This window comes from Phocoena phocoena, chromosome 10, assembly GCF_963924675.1.
Source record: "Phocoena phocoena chromosome 10, mPhoPho1.1, whole genome shotgun sequence".
NCBI lineage: Eukaryota > Metazoa > Chordata > Mammalia > Artiodactyla > Phocoenidae > Phocoena > Phocoena phocoena.
In genome coordinates this window covers 43,331,589-43,351,526 of record NC_089228.1, presented here as the reverse complement: position 1 = coordinate 43,351,526, position 19,938 = coordinate 43,331,589, and the positions used below count along the sequence as shown (strand labels likewise).

The window sequence follows — 19,938 nt, the reverse complement described above, 5'->3', positions numbered from 1 at the left end:
TTCTTGTTCAGCACCATGGACAGCTCAAGGGCATACTAGGCATTGCCTTGCTCTTTCACCAACGACTGATGGTGTATGTCGTTTTCACCACACTGTAAATACTTTTTGTTGTACTCCATACCTGGACAACAGATCAGCTAGCTATTATCTCTGAATCATTCGGAGGTAAATTATACTCAGGAAAGATTCCCATAGCCCCATTCCTTTAGCACCAGGGACAACTCAGGACTATTCAACTTCAAAGACAACTCAGTGATATTTTTCTGTTGTCCCAGATAGCTGAGGCTCAATCTCTGACTACTGGGCAGGAGCATGGATAATGTGGTCTCACCTTCATCACCAGAAACAGCTTATTGCACTTTCCCAGTGGCATCGCTACTTCAAATTCTGTCTCTTCTCTGGATAGCTTACTCACATGTCCAGTTTCCCTGTTGCTCCAATCAGATGCCTAACAATTAAAAATTTCAGGGCAATGGACAGCTCAGATAGACACATATCAGTATCACCAACTATCTAAAATGCTGACACTTTAGGGACTGCTCTAAGTCTTCACTAATATGGCCACATCCCTCAAAACAGGGACAATTAATTCCATATTCCCATTAGCATAGAGACCCCAGCAATATCCCTAGTGCTAAAGCCAGCTAGGTTGCTCATTACACTAACTAAAGAGCCTCACCACACTCTCAGCACCATGCACAATACAGTTTCACTCAGATGTGCCAATCGCTTGGTTACTATTTCTCAGCACCAGCTTGGTCACATTCACAGTCCACCCATGAAATGTCCAACCACATTTTCAGTCCTAGTGACATCCTGATAATATGCTTGCTGTTCCACCAGGCATCCAAGTCATGGAAGCAGAACCTGAAGCAGCTTATTATCATGGTTCTACCTTTTGGATAGCCCTCATAACTAGTTTAATCATGTTTGTAGTTACACCCATACCCAACCACTCTCTTTCAACAAATCAAGCGATATAGTCACATCCTTTCCACCCCATGGTACTTACTCATGCTCCCCCTGAATCCCCATGACTAAAACCATTCCCACCCCTAGAATAAGGCTCAGCAGTTCTTAAAGCTTCTCTTCCTGCTCTTCTATGACACTGACAGATTTTGTTCTTCTTCTTTCTGGCTATAGCATCTCTGTAATGTTCAACACCTCTTCACCCCCATAGACCTCCAGGTTTCAGCCCTCACTGTTCTTCTTCCACCTTGAAGAATAAATTTTATCCAAATCAGGGTGGATTTTAGGAACACCAGCCTTAAGTTGTTAGTGAACAGAAACCACATTTTCCCCCCAGTAACTTGGAATATGGTCAGTTTCTGCCCACCCTGGTCTCACAATCCAAGTACCAGTGGTTTCTCTTCCCTTTTTCCGAAAACTCAAAACCACTATTCATTTAATAAATATCTGCTGAGTATTTACTAAATGCCAGACACTGTGCGATGGCCTGGAGAATCAGTGCTGAACAGGATAAATGTGTTCCCTCACTGAGCTTACAATTTAGTGAGAGAAGTAGAAAAGCAAATAGCAATTACAAATCAGAGGTTTATAGAGAAAACACAGTGAGTTACAGCAGCACAAAATGGGAAGCCTAACAGAGACTTCATATGGGGTCAGAAATGGAGGAGTTATCTGAAAACCAACAGTAAAAGAATGAGAGGGGATTAATCAGGCAAAGCAAGGTGGGGGAGTAATTTCAGGCAAAGGAAATAGAACATGGAAAGGTCTTAAAATGAAAAAGAATGGGTCAGACTCAAGGAGAAACTAATAAAAATGGTATGCCTGGTAAACAGTGCTGGAGAGGTAAGCACACAGTTTGGGTTATCTTGAGGGCTGTGGGGAGCTTTAGAATGATTTTAAATAAGAATATAATATAACCAGATTTGCATTTTAGAAAGATCATTTGATCTTTCGTCAAAGGACTAAAGGGGAAGCAAATATACATAGGCGGTCATTGGATGACAGTGATTTAACGACCAGTATGATGGAGAAGCTAAAGAGACATGGAGAGAAGATACTAAGGAGATGGAATCAACAGCACTGGATGTCTTATTGGATGTGGGAATGGAATAGAAAGGACATCATGATGATAGCTAGGTTATGGACAAGCACAGAAATAGGCTATTGGGGGCCATTCACAGAGGGAGAGAGTCTTAGAGGAGAGGCAGGTACTAGAAAGGGGTGGAGAGATGGTAATAAGTACAGTTCGGGACATGTTGAGTTTGAGGTACCCAGTAGACATTCAAGTGGAGATGCCAAATTTGGGTCTGATCCCCATGGGCATAATAAGAGCTGGAGATAAAGACTCAGGAGTCATCTGCATATACATGAGAACTGAAGCCATGAGTATGGATGAGATGCTCTCAGGAGGTGGTGTCAGACAGACCTGGGATTGAGAGTACCTGTCCTGCCACTTATTAGCTATGTGATCTTGGGGAAGTTAATTTTGCCACTCTAGTTTCTCATTTATATATTAGAGATAATACCTCATAGGGTACAGTGATGGTTAATATGTTAATGCATGCAAATTGCTTAATCCAGAATCTGGAATATAGTGAATCTCTGTAAATGTTATTATCAGTGCTATCGATGTTATTATTATTATTATCATTATGCAGAATTTTAAAAAGCATAATTTAGAGCCCCTAGAGTCATAGTCACATATGGGAGAAAGTGAGGAAAAGGAGATTGAGTGTGTCAGAGCAGTTGAGGAGAGACTGTGTTTCAAGAAGGAGGAAGTAGTCAAAATAACCAATAACCCCATCAAGATAAGAACTGAATTCTCCCTGAATTTAGGCAGAAGAAGGTCTCTGCTGCCCTTGCAAGGAGGCATTTTAGTGAGGTAGTGGACACAGATGTTAAGCTGCTAAAACTGAAGAATGACCAGAGACAGTGAGTGGAAATGAGTCCTTTATGAAACTCAGCAGAGAATGGGAGGAGAGAAGAGGGAAGAACTGAATGGGCTATGTACTAAGTAAAAATTTTTAAAGTTGAAGGAGACTTGAGCATCTCTAAAGGCTGATAGGAGGGAACCAGCAGACAAGTCAGGAAAGAGAAATGAGGTAGTGAGGGGATAAGATCCAAAACAGAAGGAAAAGATTGGCCTTAGCCAGAATGAGGAGTGATGTTCTCCCTGTTAAAACAGGAGGAGGGAAGATAGAAGGGTGTAGATTGCAGGTAAGTTGGAGGTTTGGGGGCATGAAGTTGAAGGAACTGTGTTTTCTTCGTGAGGTAGGCAATGTGGTCATTGTCTTACTGGAAGGGGAAATGGGGAATAGCAGTCAGGAAAGACAAACAGTATTTGAACTATCAGACTAGAAGAAACTGCTGCCTAGCGAAACCATATGATTCCTAAGTGGCATTGTTGTTCCTCATCACCCCTCAACAGTACAGATTCAGAGAAACCTGAGTTAGACTCATTTAGACGGACCTAGGCTGGGTATTTAGGAGGACAAGGGAGTGGTCAAAATGGTGGACCACAGGATCTGATCTGGATATGGAAAGAAGTGTTCAGCCATGGACAAAGAGAAAGCAGCCTGGGGAGTCCAAATGGAGTTCAGAGAGGGGGAGAAGCATTGAAAATGTCAATAAAAAAAGGTTGTGGGGCTTCCCTGGTGGCGCAGTGGTTTAGAGTCCGCCTGCCAATGCAGGGGACACAGGTTCGTGCCCCGGTCCGGGAAGATCCCACATGCCGCGGAGCGGCTGGGCCCGTGAGCCATGGCCGCTGAGCCTGCGTGTCCAGAGCCTGTGCTCCACAACGGGAGAGGCCACAACAGTGAGAGGCCCGCGTACCGCAAAAAAAAAAAAAAAAAAAAAAAAAAAAAAAAGGTTGTGATCAGAAAGTAGGAGGAGACCCAAGATAAAGTAGATCATGTACCAACGTCTTTGATGAATGCAGGAGAGTGCCTGCTACTCAGTGGTCATAGAAATGAGGAGAGAGGGCAGTATGGCTGGATCTGGTGGGGGGCAGGGGGTACAAAAATAATGAAGGAACAAAGACTAGAAGCTCATGGACAGCATAGATATCACCCTGAGGTACGTGGAGTAAGATGAACTGACCAGCCTCCCTCGAGAATGCTGCAGGGCAGTGGGGTCCTGGGGGAGCTCGGTGTGAGTTAAGAAAGGAACTGAAGAGGTGGGGGGTTGGGGGGGAAGAGTTCTAGCAAGCAAGGTGGGAGGGAGAGAGCCAGTGGGCAGGCTGTTACCTCTCTGTGGTTATGTCCTCTTCTTCCTGAAGAAGAATGAGAAGATGGAATTCCCCTCTGGGTCTCTGGAAACTACCAACTTCCATCGATTCACCCCAGAGTCTCTGGTGGAGATTGAAAAACGAATTGCTGCTAAGCAGGAGGCAAAGAAAGCCAAAGAGAAGTCCAAGAAACAGAAGGACCAGGAAGAGAAGACTCGGCCCCAGCTTGACTTGAAAGCATGTAACCAGCTGCCCAAGTTCTATGGTGAGCTCCCAGCAGAGCTGGTCGGGGAGCCACTGGAGGATCTGGACCCCTTCTACAGCACACACCGGGTAAGGGCTACTGGCCGGAATGGCCATTCTCAGCTCTGGGAGAGGAAACCTCTGTCCCACCCAGCCCAGGATTCCTCCCGCACCGTGGGTGATGTGGCTGTCAGCTGGACTCAGTTAGTGAAAAATATATCTAATTCACCTCCTCAATACTCTCTTTGAATCTCTATGGTGTTCACAGTGGAGGTTAATTAAATCCAAATCCTCAAAAGCAGTGACAACTGCTGTGGAGTTTTCAGAGGAAGTTGGCTGTTCCCTTGGATGAGTTCTGGCCTCAGATCTCCAGAGGTGTCGGCTTTCTATGCAAGTGGGGAGCAGAGATCTTGAGGCTGGGGGGAGGGTAGAATAGGGAAGGGGAACCGAAATCAGGATGATTTAAACCAGTGGTCCTCAAAGTATGATCTCAAAACCCCTGGGGTTCCCAAAACCCTTTTAGTGGGTTCAGGAGTTCAAAACTATTTCTTAGTAATACTTAGATGTCATTTGTCTTTTTTACTCACATTCTTTTGTGAACATACAATAGTTAACATAGAGGCTATTGATGGAGGATCACATCTGTCTAACAGCTACTGGAATGTATGCTTGTATACTCCTGTGTTTTAAAAGGTCCTATCTTTTTAAATTTCTAATATTATATATATATATATACACACACACACATATGTACAAACATATATATGCACGCATATATACACACATATATATACATACACACACATGGTATAAGCAAAAAGGTATAAACATTAACAAGAGATCATTAAGGTCCTCAGTAATTTTCAAGAGTACAAAAGGGTCCTAAAATCAAAGTTTGAGAACCACCAGTTTAAACAGTTTCATGACAATTACCCTGTTTGTATTTTATCTTGGATGTTCTATACAGCTGAAAAAGTGGTGTGTGCATGTTTGGGGGTTGGGAGGGGCAGGAATCAGCCATCTCAAATATGGTTTGTAGAGAAAATAAAAAAGGCACTGAAATGACTTTCTCCTCTCACCTGCCAAGAGCTGTTATCCCCCAAAATGCTCAGAGGAGGGAACCAGTAGAGGGTTTAAAAGGGGAGACCTAGGAGGTGGAGAACAGAAGGACCATCACAGACCAGGGATGATCCACTAATCAGAAGAGGAATTAAATGCAACCAGAACTTCACCCCCCTGCTGCCAGAATCCTCTCCCTGGGCATGATGCATCTCACCAACCCTGGGTCAGCTGCCTGTTCACTGGGCAATCTCAGAGGCCCATCTTGATGCACAGTCAACCGCAGGGCCTGGGGTCTTGCTAGAAGGGTGAGGATATGGCTTTTAGCCCCTGATCCTCCCTTACTCTCTGCCCCTCCACTTGCCTCTCATTGACCCGTGGTTCCCAGAGCCCTACTTGCTCCTGAGCCTGAGATGATCTCACTTATGCTCAAACCCATGGCTGGAGGAGGATGCATGTTTCTCACTGGAGATCCACCCTCTTGTGGTTTTTTTTTTTTTTTTTACATCTTTATTGGATTATAATTGCTTTACAATGTTGTGTTAGTTTCTGCTGTACACAAAGTGAATCAGCTTTATGTTGTGTTTTGTTTTAGACATTTATGGTGCTGAACAAAGGGAGGACCATTTCCCGGTTTAGTGCCACTCGGGCCCTGTGGTTATTCAGTCCTTTCAACCTGATCAGAAGAACAGCCATCAAAGTGTCTGTCCACTCATATCCTTTGCACAGTTGCTCCTTCCACATGTTAGAATCAAGCGGTGCCCACTGTGTCACATACCTTCTTTGGGGGTTAACAATAGAGCCTTCCTCCAACTGAATCCTAAAACAATGAGATCATCAAATTGAAAAAAAAAGTTTGTGTTTTTAGTGTGTTCAACACCCAAAAGCAGTCCCAAGACAGAGGAGGTGTTCGTGCAACCCACACCTGGTCTGGGATTCAACTAGACCAGTCTGGACACATGTGTGGATGCACAAGTTGAAAAGGGGAGATTGCTGATACACCCAGGTACATTCTCATCATATGTGGCCTGTTCTTCCCACAACATAATAACCAGTAAGAGGGTCCCTAGGCTTCTTTGGGCAGATATGATAGGTGTGGGTTGATATTCTGTGTCCTAGCCATGCTGGAGAGTGATTGCTTATTTGGCAAAAAATCAACTCTTGAGAAGGCAAAGAGAACAGACTGCAACGGGCAGAGCGAAGATTGTCTAAATGGGACCCCACTGGTCATGGGGTACTGCCTACAGCACGTTACCCCCAAACTGCTGGCAGGTTAAAAATGTCAGTAGTCTGAGGTTCATGCCATTGAGGAACGTAGTAATGGTTAGAAATACATTGGTCAAATGTCTGTATTAAATTAATTGCTTTATGTAGCTTCAGAAGCTGCCTCGAACTTTTCTCTTCTTCTTTTTTTTTTTTTTTTTTCAAGACAAGCCAAACTAGGACAAACAAGAGACTTTGGCTTGGTTTCCAAGGATCTTCCCTAGCGACTGTCCAAATTGGAAGTTCCTAATAACAAATTCAGCCTTGGTTTCTCGGAGGTTGATTTGCAAGACCAGCCTTGCCTCGGCTGCCTGTCAGATGGTAGCCAGCCTCTTAGCGGGTGTCTAGTAAAAGGGCTCTCGCCTTGCACTCTGGGGTAGATTGTTGGATTGCTGGACAGCACTTAGTGACCTGGTAGCTCACTACATTACATTTTCCCTTTACATGTTTTACCTTTATGGCCAACCAGTGGGAATCATTCAATCTTGGCTTTCCTAGTGCTGTAGAAGAGTATTTAATAATAATAATAGGGGCTTCCCTGGTGGCGCAGTGGTTGAGAGTCCACCTGCCAATGCAGGGAACACGGGTTCGTGCCCTGGTCCGGGAAGATCCCACATGCCGCGGAGTGGCTGGCCCCGTGGGCCATGGCCACTGAGCCTGCGCGTCCAGAGCCTGTGCTCCACAATGGGAGAGGCCACAATAGTGAGAGGCCCATGTACTGCAAAAAAAAAAAAAAAGGCTCCTATTTGCTAAATACCTCCTAAGCATCAACACTGTCATAGGTACAGAAACCCTTGAAGAAGGGATTAGCACCTCCATCTTACATGTTACTGTTACTCAGAGGCATGAAATTAATTGCCCAAGGTCACACAGCTAGTTAAAAGGTCCAGCCTGCGTCCTGCTTAGGGCAGTAGCAGCAATAAGGAAGTAGGCAGTTAATGGAAATGAATTAGGGTAATTTTTTCTCTAAGTATGTCATCTCTACATAGTTTTTTTTTAAAATATACAATTACATAAAAATTACAAATAAAGAAAAACAGCAAATATACAAACTCCTTTTCATCCATCCTGGTTGAATTATATCTAGTTAAGTAAGAAACAACTAATTAGAAATAAAGCCCCTTTAAAGAACCAAGTAACCAGTAAATATTCCTTTTATCTTGAGATTTGATGAATAAATAATTGCTGGGTGGAGTCACAGCTGGACAGAAAAGCTGTTAAGGGTCTCCTTCTCACAAAAGTCTGAATTTATATATTTAAATCTCATGAACTTTGTAGCTCCAGCGCCCCACATATTATTCAAGGTATGGAATTCTCAATCTCCTATTATTAATATTTCACCAAAATTATAATTCTAATCAAATTTGCTCTGAATGTTTTCACAAGTAATATTATCAGAATATATCATAATTCTTTAAAGGTTTGTGGAGTTGGAGATATGATTTTAATTTAATCCTTGGGTTAACATTTCCCCCCAACCTGAACACATTTCTTAATTTAATTGCAAGTCAACAGGAAAATGTGGTTTAATTAGTAGAATTTCCCTTTTCAAAATAGATGGGTTCCTAAGTAACTGTAAAACAGGGCACATTAAAGAAAACTAAAATAGATTTAGATACTTCTGCTCAAATTGAAATTATAAAAGATGAGTGGTTCACTCTGTAGGTCAAGCTTATATCTTCAGGCATTTTCTTTAGGAAGTAATTGTTAGGAATTCAGAAAAATGTCCAATGGGGGAAATCTGTCTTTGGACTTCGCCACCAACATTTCTGCCCCATCTATTTACCCTCTTCTACTCACCTTACTTTTCAGTGTCTCTATCCCCTTCTTGTAATGCATCTGCCCCCAACCTCTCCTTTAAGATTCTCCCCTCTTGCTATTCAGAGTTCTCCTCAACAGCCTAATCCTGTTTGGAATCTTCTCCTTGAGCCGGTATTTTACTCCCCTGTGCCTGCCTCCATTCCTAACCAGAGGTCCATTTCCTCAGTGTGCCTGATCTCAGCTAAATTGGAAAAACAATCTGACGAACCTGATTGCCATGAAAGCATGTAGCCCTCCCCTTATCTCTAACTTCCTAGGAGTATAGAAGTCCCCCCTTATCCATGGGAGATACATTCCAAGACCCCCAGTGGATGCCTGACACCAGACAGTACTGAACCCTATATGTTTTTCCCTATACATAACTAGCTATGAAAAAATTTGATTTATAAATTAAGCAAGAGATTAAATTAGGTATGAGATTAACAACAACAATAAAAAAATAGAACAATTATAACAAAATACTGTAATGAAAGTTAGGTGAATGTGGTCTCTCTTTTTTTTTTTTTTTTTTTTTTTTGCGGTACGCGGGCCTCTCACTGTTGTGGCCTCTCCCGTTGCGGAGCACAGGCTCCGGATGCGCAGGCTCAGCGGCCATGGCTCACGGGCCTAAACTAAAGGCTCCGCGGCATGTGGGATCTTCCCGGACCGGGACATGAAGCCATGTCCCCTGCATCGGCAGGCAGACTCTTAACCACTGCGCCACCAGGGAAGCCCTGGTCTCTCTCTTTATTGTACTGTATTCACTCTTCTTCTTCTTGTGATGATGTGACATGATAAAATGCCCACGTGATGAGATGAAGAGGCGAATGATGTAGCCATTGTGACAGGACATTAGGCTACTGTTGACCTCCTGATGATAAGTCAGAGGGAGGAGCATGTGCTTTGGGTGACCCCAGATCATGGAGCCATGATGACGTCGATGGTTGGGTGCAGAAGCAAACAATGTTGATGGTTGGGGATCCCCTGTGGGAGGGAGTGGGAAGGCTGAAATGTCATCACATTAACTCAGAATGGTGGATAATTTAAAGCTTATTTTCAGACCACCATTGACCACAGGTAACTGAAACTGCAGAAAATGAAACCATGGATAAGGGAGGCGCTACCGCATTCTCCTTGTCTTTTAGGAAAAAAGAGACATTTGCAGGATGAAATTTCAGGCCATATTGTATAGTAAAATACAGGTGTCAGGGCAGAAGGACATTTTGGAAAAGGGATTCTGTTTATTTTCATCTTGCTCAGGGTTCTATTTTCAGACAATCTGAGTCCACATCTCAGCGCCATGGTTGACTAGCTATATGACCTTGGAAAAATATTTAAGCTTTGTCAGCCTGTTTGCTTAGCTCCAAAGTGTAGGTAATAATATCTACCTGTAGGTTAGTTGTATTAGAAATAATGTGGACGAAGTATTCAGCTGAGGGTAGGCACTCAGTGTCAGCTGTTATTATGTGACAAGAACATAAAGTTGATCCTAGCTAAAGAGTTATGGATTTAATCAATTCAGCATCAAGGCGATCAGAAGTGACCTCAGGAAAACATGGTGACTCTCAGCTTTTCCTTAACACAGGCCTCTCAGGTGGTTCAGTTTATTTATAACCATCACTATTTTGGCCAATTGTGTGGGCATGACCCAAACCGAACTTCCAGAGAGAATGGAGTGAGTAGATTTGCTGTCATTCTTGTGCCTTTCCTTTCTGTCCTCTCCTTCTGTTCCTTCACTGGGTGACTTTTTTCTCTTATTCATCCTGCTGGGTCTCATTTGGGTAATGTGGAATCCTATTGCCTATCTGACTTTGCAATGCTTAGATATCTTCTCTGTGGACTTTGTTTCATAAACACACATATGATATTCAGCTTCAAAGAGCTATAGATGAGTGGTTCTCAACCTTGGCTGCCCATTGGAATCCCCTGGGGAGATTTAAAAAATATTAATGCCTGGGTCCCAGCCCCAGAGGGTCTGATTTCATTGGTCTGGGGTGGCCAGGGCAGATGAACCCCCTGCCTCCCCCCCGACCTGTTAGGTGCACACCTTAATGCAGTTGAGGGAAGTCCTACTCAGAAAGAGAAAGAGATGCAGAACCAAGAACAAATGGTTCTTGAACATATTCAGAAAATAACCCATGAATGAAGCTGTTGGCTTGTATACCTCAAAGTGACCATAAAATTCCTGAGATTATTCTATCTCCCTGGGTTAATGATAGAATCTCTGTAGTTTCAGACTGTGAGGCCTTTCCAAAAACATTCTTCACCAAACCATCTGGGACGGTTGCCCCCGGCCCAGCTCAAGCAGGGCATATTTTTGGTATAATAACAGGAGCTTTGTAGAGCTTTCTCTTTTTCCAACTTTGTAATTTTTATCTTTCGCTGACTGTAAATTAATACATGCCACAATAGAAAATATGTTCTATTTCTATTAATAAAGAAGAAAAATAAAGTGGTCATATTAATTGATGCTGAAAATTCATTTGATAAAGTTTGATATCTATTTATGATTAAAAACTCTTAGAAAAGTAGAAGTAGAAGGGAACTGCTGTACTCTGATAAAGGGTAACCACTTTAAAGAAAGGAGTAAACATCATACTTAATTGTGAAACACAGCAAGCTTTCTCTTTGACATCAGAAGGAAAAAAAGCAAAGATCTCTGTTACATTAGTTGTATTCAGCTTTGTAAAGGAGATCCTAGCCAGTGTAGTAAAGCAAGGAAGAGAAGTAAAAGGTATAAGAATAAGAAAAGAAATATGTATAAAATAGATAACTAATAAGAACCTGCTGTATAAAAAAATAAAATTCAAAGAAAAAAATAAGAAGTACCAAAGATGCCATGATTTATGGATAATATAATTATGTACATAAAATAGCCAATGTAATCTAGAGGTAAACTATTAGAATTAATAAGAGAGTATAGAAAAGTAGCTAGGTACAAATTAATATACATAAATCAATTGTATATATATACTAGCAACAAACAGAAAATAAAATAGTTTTTAAGAATACCATTTACACTGGCAGTTAAAAATATCAAGTTTCTAGAGATAAGACTATCAAAGTATGAGTAAAATCCCTAAAAAGAAAATTATAAAAATATTAAGTAATATTACAGAAACCCCCAAAATGGAGAGATATATTGTATTCTTAGATTCAAAGTCACAATATTGTAAGGCTCCCCAGAATGACTAATAGATCTAACGTGATTCCAATCAAAATCCCAACAGGCTTTTTTTGTGTGTGTGTGTGGTACGCGGGCCTCTCACGGCTGTGGCCTCTCCCGTTGCGGAGCACAGTCTCCGTACGTGCAGGCTCAGCGGCCATGGCTCACGGGCCCAGCCGCTCCACGGCATGTGGGATCTTCCCGGACCGGGGCATGAACCCGTGTCCCCTGCATGGGCAGGCGGACTCTCAACCACTGCGCCACCAGCGAAGCTCCCAACAGGCTTTTTTTTTTAATATAACTTGACAAACTGACTCTAAGATTTATATGAAAATGCAAAGAGCCAATTATAGCCAAGACACTTTTGAGACAGAAAAACAAGGTAGGAGAAAATAATGTGCTCTACTGGATATTAAGATTTACTATAAGCTCTATATTTGTAATGAGATGGATAGACCTAGAGTCTGTCATTCAGAGTGAAGTAAGTCAGAAAGAAAAAGACAAATACCGTATGCTAACACATATATATGGAATTTAAGAAAAAAAAATGTCATGAAGAACCTAGGGGTAAGACAGGAATAAAGACGCAGACCTACTGGAGAACGGACTTGAGGATATGGGGAGGAGGAAGGGTGAGCTTTGACAGGGTGAGAGAGAGTCATGGACATATACACACTAACAAACGTAGTAAGGTAGATAGCTAGGGGGAAGCAGCCACAAGGCACAGGATATTAGCTCGGTGCTTTGTGACAGCCTGGAGGGGTGGGATAGGGAGAGTGGGAGGGAGGGAGACGCAAGAGGGAAGACATATGGGAACATATGTATATGTATAGCTGATTCACTTTGTTATAAAGCAGAAACTAACACACTATTGTAAAGCAATTATACCCCAATAAAGGTGTTTAAAAAAAAAAAAAGATTTACTATAAGCTCTAATGATTGAAGCAGTATGCCATTGGTGTAAGATTAGTCAGACCAGTGGAACAGAATAGTTGGCCCATAAACAGGCCAATGCACATACAAACTTTGAATTGCTGACAAAAGTGGCACTGCAAAACAGCAGGGAAAGGGCAGTGTTCAGTAAATGATGCTGAAGAATTAGGAATCCCAACAGAAAAATTACATTGAACATCCAATTTTACACCAAACACAAAAATCAGTTCTAGGTGGATTAAGATCTAAATTTCTTTCTGAAAGACAAAGACATCAAGCTTTTTGAAGGTTTAAAAAAAAAACAACAACTGGGCGTCCCTGGTGGTGCAGTGGTTGAGAGTATGCCTGCCGATGCAGGGGACACGGGTTTGTGCCCCGGTCCGGGAAGATCCCACATATCGCAGAGCGGCTGGACCCATGAGCCATGGCCGCTGAGCCTGCGCGTCTGGAGACTGTGCTCCGCAACGGGAGAGGCCACAGCAGTGAGAGGCCCACATACAGAAAAAAAAAACAAAAAAAACTAAAACAACAAAAACCACAGAGAAGTCTCATGACCTCAGGTTAGGGAAAGATTTATTACATATGGTATAAGAAGCACTAACCACAGAGGAAAACACTGATACATTTTAGGATGTTAAAATTAAGAATTTCTGTTCATCAGAAGACAACTTTATGAGAGTGAAAAAATAAGCCTACTGAGTAGAAGACATTTGCAACACATATACCTCAAAAGTGTGTACATCCAGAATAATGAGCCCCTACAAATCGATTAGAAATGTGTCAGAGCAACCAACTGGAAAATGAGCAAAAAATTAAATAGATATTTCATAAAAGTAGAAATCCGAATAGCCAATAAACATATGAAAATATTCTTAACTTTTTTCTTAGTCAAGGAGATGTGAATAAAATCACATTGAGACATTACTATACCCTCATCAGATGAGGAAAATTCTAACTTGTGACAGTACCAAATATTGAGAAAGATATGGAGCAACAGAAACTCATATCTTGCTGGTGGGGATGTAAATTTGTACAACCTCTTTGGAAAGCAGTGAATATTATCAAATAAAGGTGAAAACACACATACACTGTGATCTTTTAATTATACTGTTAGGTACATACACTCAACAGAAATATGTACTTATGGGCACCAGGATACAGCTGCAAAAAGTTCATGAACATTCCACGTAAAAGTCAAAAATTGGAAACAACCAAAATGTCCATACATTTTTGAGTATATTAAATATCTGTTATATTCTTAAAGGGGGATAATGTATAGCAATGAATATGAATAAACTATACCTCCACACAACACCAAGAATAAGTCTTAGGAACATAATATTGAACAAAAAAAGCCAGACACAAAAGATTACAAAAATATAATTCCATTTATATGAAAATTCAGAAACAAGCAAAACTTAACTATTTTGTTTAGGAATGCATACTCAGGAGGTAAAAATATAAATTAAAAAGGCAAGAAAAAAATATCAAAAATTAGGATAGTAGTAACCTCTAGGGCAGGATGTTATGGGTGTTCAAAATGTTCCATTTTGTGACATGACTAGTTGTCACACAGCTGCTCTGGACTGAATAGTGTCCCCCCAAGTTCATGTGTTGAAGCCTTAATTGCCCCCCATGTGACTGTACAGGAGAAGGGGCCTTTAAGGAAGTGATAAAGGTTAAATAAGGTCATAAGGGCAGAGCTGTGACCCAGTAGACCTGATACCTTTATAAGAGAGGAGTGGACACCAGAACTCTCTCTCTACCATGTGAGGACACAGCCAGAAATAGCCATTAGCAAGCCAGGAAGAGGGCTCTCACCAGAACCTGACCACACTGGCACCAGCCCCTACAACTGTGAGAAAGTAAGTATTTGTTGTTTAACTACTCAATCTGTGGTATTTTGTTATGGCAGCCTAAGCTGACTAATACACAAGCATTCATTTTACAACTAATTTTTGTTTCATGTGCATTTTTATTATGTATGTTACATATCATAATGAAAAGCTTCAAAACAAAATAAATTTAAAATAAATGGCCATTGCATTATATACAAAATACTGAAAAATATGTCAGAAGACAGTAACTATGTAGATAAATTGCTGTTAGAATTGTAGTTTATTACCTCTCTCTCTCTCTCTCTCTCTCTCTATATATATATATATATATACATACACACACACATATATATACTAAGATGATATAGCATGTAAAATTTCTATCCTTTTAAACTTCTAATGCAAAGCATTTTCTATCAAAAGTAAGAGTTATTTGGGGATTCTGGTTAAATATGGAAAATAGCATGAATATGTTTTACCCCGACCCTCTCAAAATGCCAATGAAATGACAGCATGGGAATAAGAACAGTATAAATATACAAGAACAAAGAGAAGTAGAAAGGAAAGCACAGAGGACAAAAGATGTCAAAACAATCTCAGAAGACCGAAAGTGGGTGGAGGATGGTAAATGACTCAGCAGACGAGGGCTTGTTAAATGACAGTGCCTGCAGAGGGGGATAAAAATGAGGATCAAGTCATTTTACCCCTAAAACTCCAGAGGCCCTGAAAATGTTGACATGGTACAAATAGCAAAAACTGGGACTAGAAAGAGGGAAGAACATGGGAGCAGAGGATGTTCACTTATTGTCACTTCTATAGTAGCAAGAAATTAAAGAGCATTCTTTAAAGTTGATACATCAAGGAATGAAGAATAATTACATTTAACAGTACAAAGGTAAGCAGGAAAAAGATATTATTAATACAGTCAGATGATGGATAAAACAGAGGGAAAAGGAAAGAGAATTAATGGAAATCAGAGATATTATTTAAAGAGATAGCATAGTAAAGGCAATGTATTACATAGTTTTGATTATAAATGTATATTTTAAGGCAACTACCAGAACTAAAATAGAAACTCTTCTAAATTCAGAATCATACAGAAAAAAGTAAAGCAAATAAAAAATATCAGACAATGAAATATTTTAAAAACTATTAAAAACCTAACACAAGGACTTCCCTGGTGGCACAGTGGTTAAGAATATGCCTGCCAATGCAGGAGACACAGGTTCGAACCCTCATCTGGGAAGATCCCATATGACACAGAGCAACTATAAGCTTGTGCGCCACAACTACTGAGCCTGTGCTCTAGAACCTGTGAGCCACAATTACTGAAGCCCACTCGCCTAGAGCCCGTGCTCCGCAACAAGAGAAGCCACCACAATGAGAAGCCCTCACACCGCAACAAAGAGTAGCTCCCACTCGCCACAACTAGAGAAAGCCTGCGCGCAGCAATGAAGACCCAATGAAGCCAAAAATAAATAAATAAAAAACATAACGCAAAGTAATATAAACAAAGATCAAATAAATCTATCATGTCAATAAATATAAATGGATTTTACTCATCTGTTTAAAAAAAAAGTCATGTTATATAACAAAGCAGTATTGAACTCTACGTTGACTAAAAAATATACCACTCAAAGTGATACAGAAAGGTCAAAATTAAAGAATGGGCAAAGATATAGGCAAAGGCAAACAGAGCAGGAGGCATGATCTTAACATCAGAGAAGGTAGAATTTAGGCCAAAAATTATTAAACAGGACAAAAATGACACTTTGTAATGCTAAATCCATAAACAGTAACGTATATATTTGCAACAAATAATGTGGCAACAATGTTTATAAACCAAAAATTATATACAAGACAAGAATAAAATAGACAAAAATAGACAAGAATATTGTAGGGATAGGGAAGTATAATTAATTTCTTTCAGCCCTATGACAGATCAAATGTATAAAACAGTATGTAAAGATACAGATAACTGGAGTTACAGAATAAGATAGAGCTAATTAATATCTTTCAAACTATATTCCCTGAAAAATAACTATACAAATTGACCGATATTAAATAACAAAACCTTAACAAGATCCAAAGAGTAAAATAATAAAGAAAATATTCTCTGATCACACTACAATAAAATGAGAAAATAATAACAACATTAGAAAAAAAAAGAGACCTTTCCACTTGATAATTTTTAAAACCTCTTTTAGAGAACTCTTAGATGGGAAAAAAAAAAACCAAACTAAAATTATAAAATTTCTAGGGAAGAAAAAAATTTTTAAAAACACTATGTATGTATGTATCCATTTCATATATATTTTACTGCTATCTAACATTCCATAATATATTCTCCTGTATTTCCTTCTAAAAGTCATATTTCTTTCTACATTTAGATAATTCATCCTCCCAGACTTTTGAGTGTATGTGTATGATATGTGATAGGCTTCTCATATTTTTCCATAAAGATTATTCCAACAACAATTTTAATAGATTATCATTTCTCTAGTGATTCCTTCTACTACCTCTGTCATGCACCAGATTCCCATGCATACTCAAGTCTGTTTTCCTAGTAAGCTATTTGTCACTCCTGAGTCAACACCATACAATCTAAAAGCTTTATAATAAGATTTGACCTGGTTGATCATAGCACCCCTCCTTATTTGTCTTCTTTAAAATTATCTTGGTTCTTCCTTTTTCTTTACTTTTCCATATCAATTTAAGGGTCAGATTTTCAAGTTCTTGTCGTACAACTCTGTTGAAACTTTGATTGTAAATGCATTGAATTCATCTATTACCACAGGAAGAACTGCCACAATGACATATATAATTGTATCTCCTTATATATATATTCCTTCTTTTATATTCCTCCATAACATTTGACATCTTCTATAAAGTTCTTACATATCCTATCTCTAGGTACATTATATATCATTTTGCTTGCCCTTTTGAATATTTATTTTTATTGATAAAATAAATTAATGTTATTAAATTTCTGTACATTGGTTTTGCATTCAGCAACCTTGCAGAACTCTTTAACAATTCGTACTTAAACAAGTATATCATCTGCAAATAATGATGAACTTGTTTCTTCCTTTATGATTCTTATACCACTGGTTTATTTTTCCTGTTTTATTGAACTGGCCAGGGCTTTCATCACAATGCTGAATTGAAGTTATAATAGTGAGCATATTTCTTTTGTTCTTGATTCTAAATAATATGCATGTAGTATTTCACTATTATCATGATAACTATGGGATTCTCATAATTACTCCTTATCAAATTTTGGGAATTTCTTTTCACTTCTGGTTTAAGAGTTTCATTTTGAATGAGTGTTGGTTTCTATCAATATTTCTGTATTTATTAAGATTATCAAATAGTCTTTTATCTGTTAATATAGTAGTTTACATTAATAAATTTGCTAATCTCTTTTAATGGTTCTAGCTTAATCAATGCTAGATTCAGTTTGCCAGCACTTCATTTGACCTATCTTGGTGAATGAGGCTGACTTATAATATTCTCTCATAAACTGTCCCTTTGGGTTGCTTTTGTGTCTCTCTGCCTCACTGTCTTCTTTCTCTCCTGTTCCTGAGAACTCCAAATTCTCACTCTGTTCTGCAGAGCAATTCAGCTCTCTATCCCCTGCAGCATTGCTCAATAAGTAATAGAAGGATCTCTACTGGTCACCAGAAGTCTCTCAGTAGCCTCTAAAAAGTGTGACAGATTCAGAAGAAAAAGCAATGCAATCATTTTATGCACAGATAATTTAAAAATCTGAAATGTAAGATTATTTGTAATTTACATAGAATTTCTGACTTTTCTTGTTCTTTAGAGCAGAGTATGAACTTCAAAGACTGACAGTTCATACTGGTTAACATGGAATTAATCATGGGTACTTTATCTTAACTAATGTATTTTATTGTCCTATGACATTACATTTACATTTGTTAAACTTGCATTTCTCATCTTTACCACTACATAATATTACAGTTCAGAAAATGAACCATCATTTCAAAAGTGGTTTGCAGAAATATAACAATAGTGATGAAAATAGAAAAATAAATCCTGTAAGTAATGAATGGACTCTGTCACAGACATAAAGCTTGAATCTGTATGTCATGAGACAAGTGGACAATGGATGTGGATAATCTCACAAAAGCTGATAAAAAATAAATAAAAAAGGGAGCATGACAATGAATAATGATAATTAAATTTTATTGGATCAATGAGCCTTTTGTTCTAGTACCTAAGTTATTATCTCAACATTTTATCAAGTAATAATAGAAAGCTACCAAAACTTCCATATTATTTTCTAATAAAGTTTATCAACCTCACTTTTAAACCAACTGACTGTCTCTAGTACAAATATAAAATAAGGATTTCCAGTACAAAATTGTCAAAATTTGATGTTAAAAGTTGAATGACATGAAAACTATAGAGTCATCATTTGCCCTCATAGCAAAAACAAGCACAATTATACCCTTGCCAGTAAGATATGAAACCAGCTTCAAAATCAATGGCAAATATTGTAGTTGGAAAAAAAGCGAGAAATAATCGATAGAATTCCTTCATCAGAAATATTGGATTTCTTATAATGTGACTGGCATTTAAAAATCAATGACTCTTATGTATGTAAACAAGCAGACATTGTACTTTATAGTTGAATGAAATTGTGAATAAATCAGTTGTCAGTACAGTTTCACCATATATGTGAGAGAGAAGTGATGAATGACTTTTTGTCCTATTTATCATGAAGCTGATTTTAAAAGATGAGATTTCTGGTTTAATTAAAGATTAGTTTGTAAACTATGAAACAGAGTTAAAAAGGGATGTTAGCTTCTACACTAATGTTCATAGCAGTATTATTCACTGTAGTCAAAAGGTTGTTTCCAAATGTCCCATCAACAGATAAATGGATAAATGTCCATCAACAGATAAATGGATAAACAAAATGTGGTAGGTGCATACAACAGAATATTCAGCTTGAAAAATGAATGAGATTCTGATATATGCCACAACATGTATGAACCTTTAAAATATTATGCTAAGTAAAGTTAGTCAGACACAAAAAGGACTAATATTGTATGACTCCACTTATGTGAGGTACCTAGAATAGGCAAATTTATGGAGACAGAAAGTAGAACAGAGGTTGCCGGGGAGCAGGGGAGGGAGGAATGGGGAGTAGTTGTTTAATGAGTACAGAGTTTCTGTTTGGGATGATGAAAAAGTTCTGGAGATGGATAGTGGTTATGGTTGCACAATTTTGTGAATGCACTTATTGCCACTGAATTGTATACTTAAAAGTGGGTAAAGTAGTAAATTTTATATGTACTTTACTACAATTAAAAAGAAAAGATAGGACTTCCCTGGTGGCGCAGTGGTTGAGAGTCTGCCTGCCGATGCAGGGGACACGGGTTCGTGCCCCGGTCCGGGAAGATACCACATGC

General features: G+C 39.2%; 1 protein-coding gene across 1 annotated transcript in view; it reads left to right on the top strand.

The window, feature by feature from the left end:
- Positions 1 to 4,258: 4,258 nt before the first annotated feature.
- The window catches only part of SCN10A (sodium voltage-gated channel alpha subunit 10), a 77,994-nt gene continuing 62,314 nt past the window's right edge, over positions 4,259 to 19,938 (top strand). Inside the window, exons 1-3 of the mRNA XM_065885924.1 lie at positions 4,259 to 4,528; positions 6,093 to 6,220; positions 10,155 to 10,235. Coding sequence (XP_065741996.1) covers positions 4,259 to 4,528; positions 6,093 to 6,220; positions 10,155 to 10,235 — 479 coding nt within the window. The remainder of the gene's footprint in view (positions 4,529 to 6,092; positions 6,221 to 10,154; positions 10,236 to 19,938) is intronic.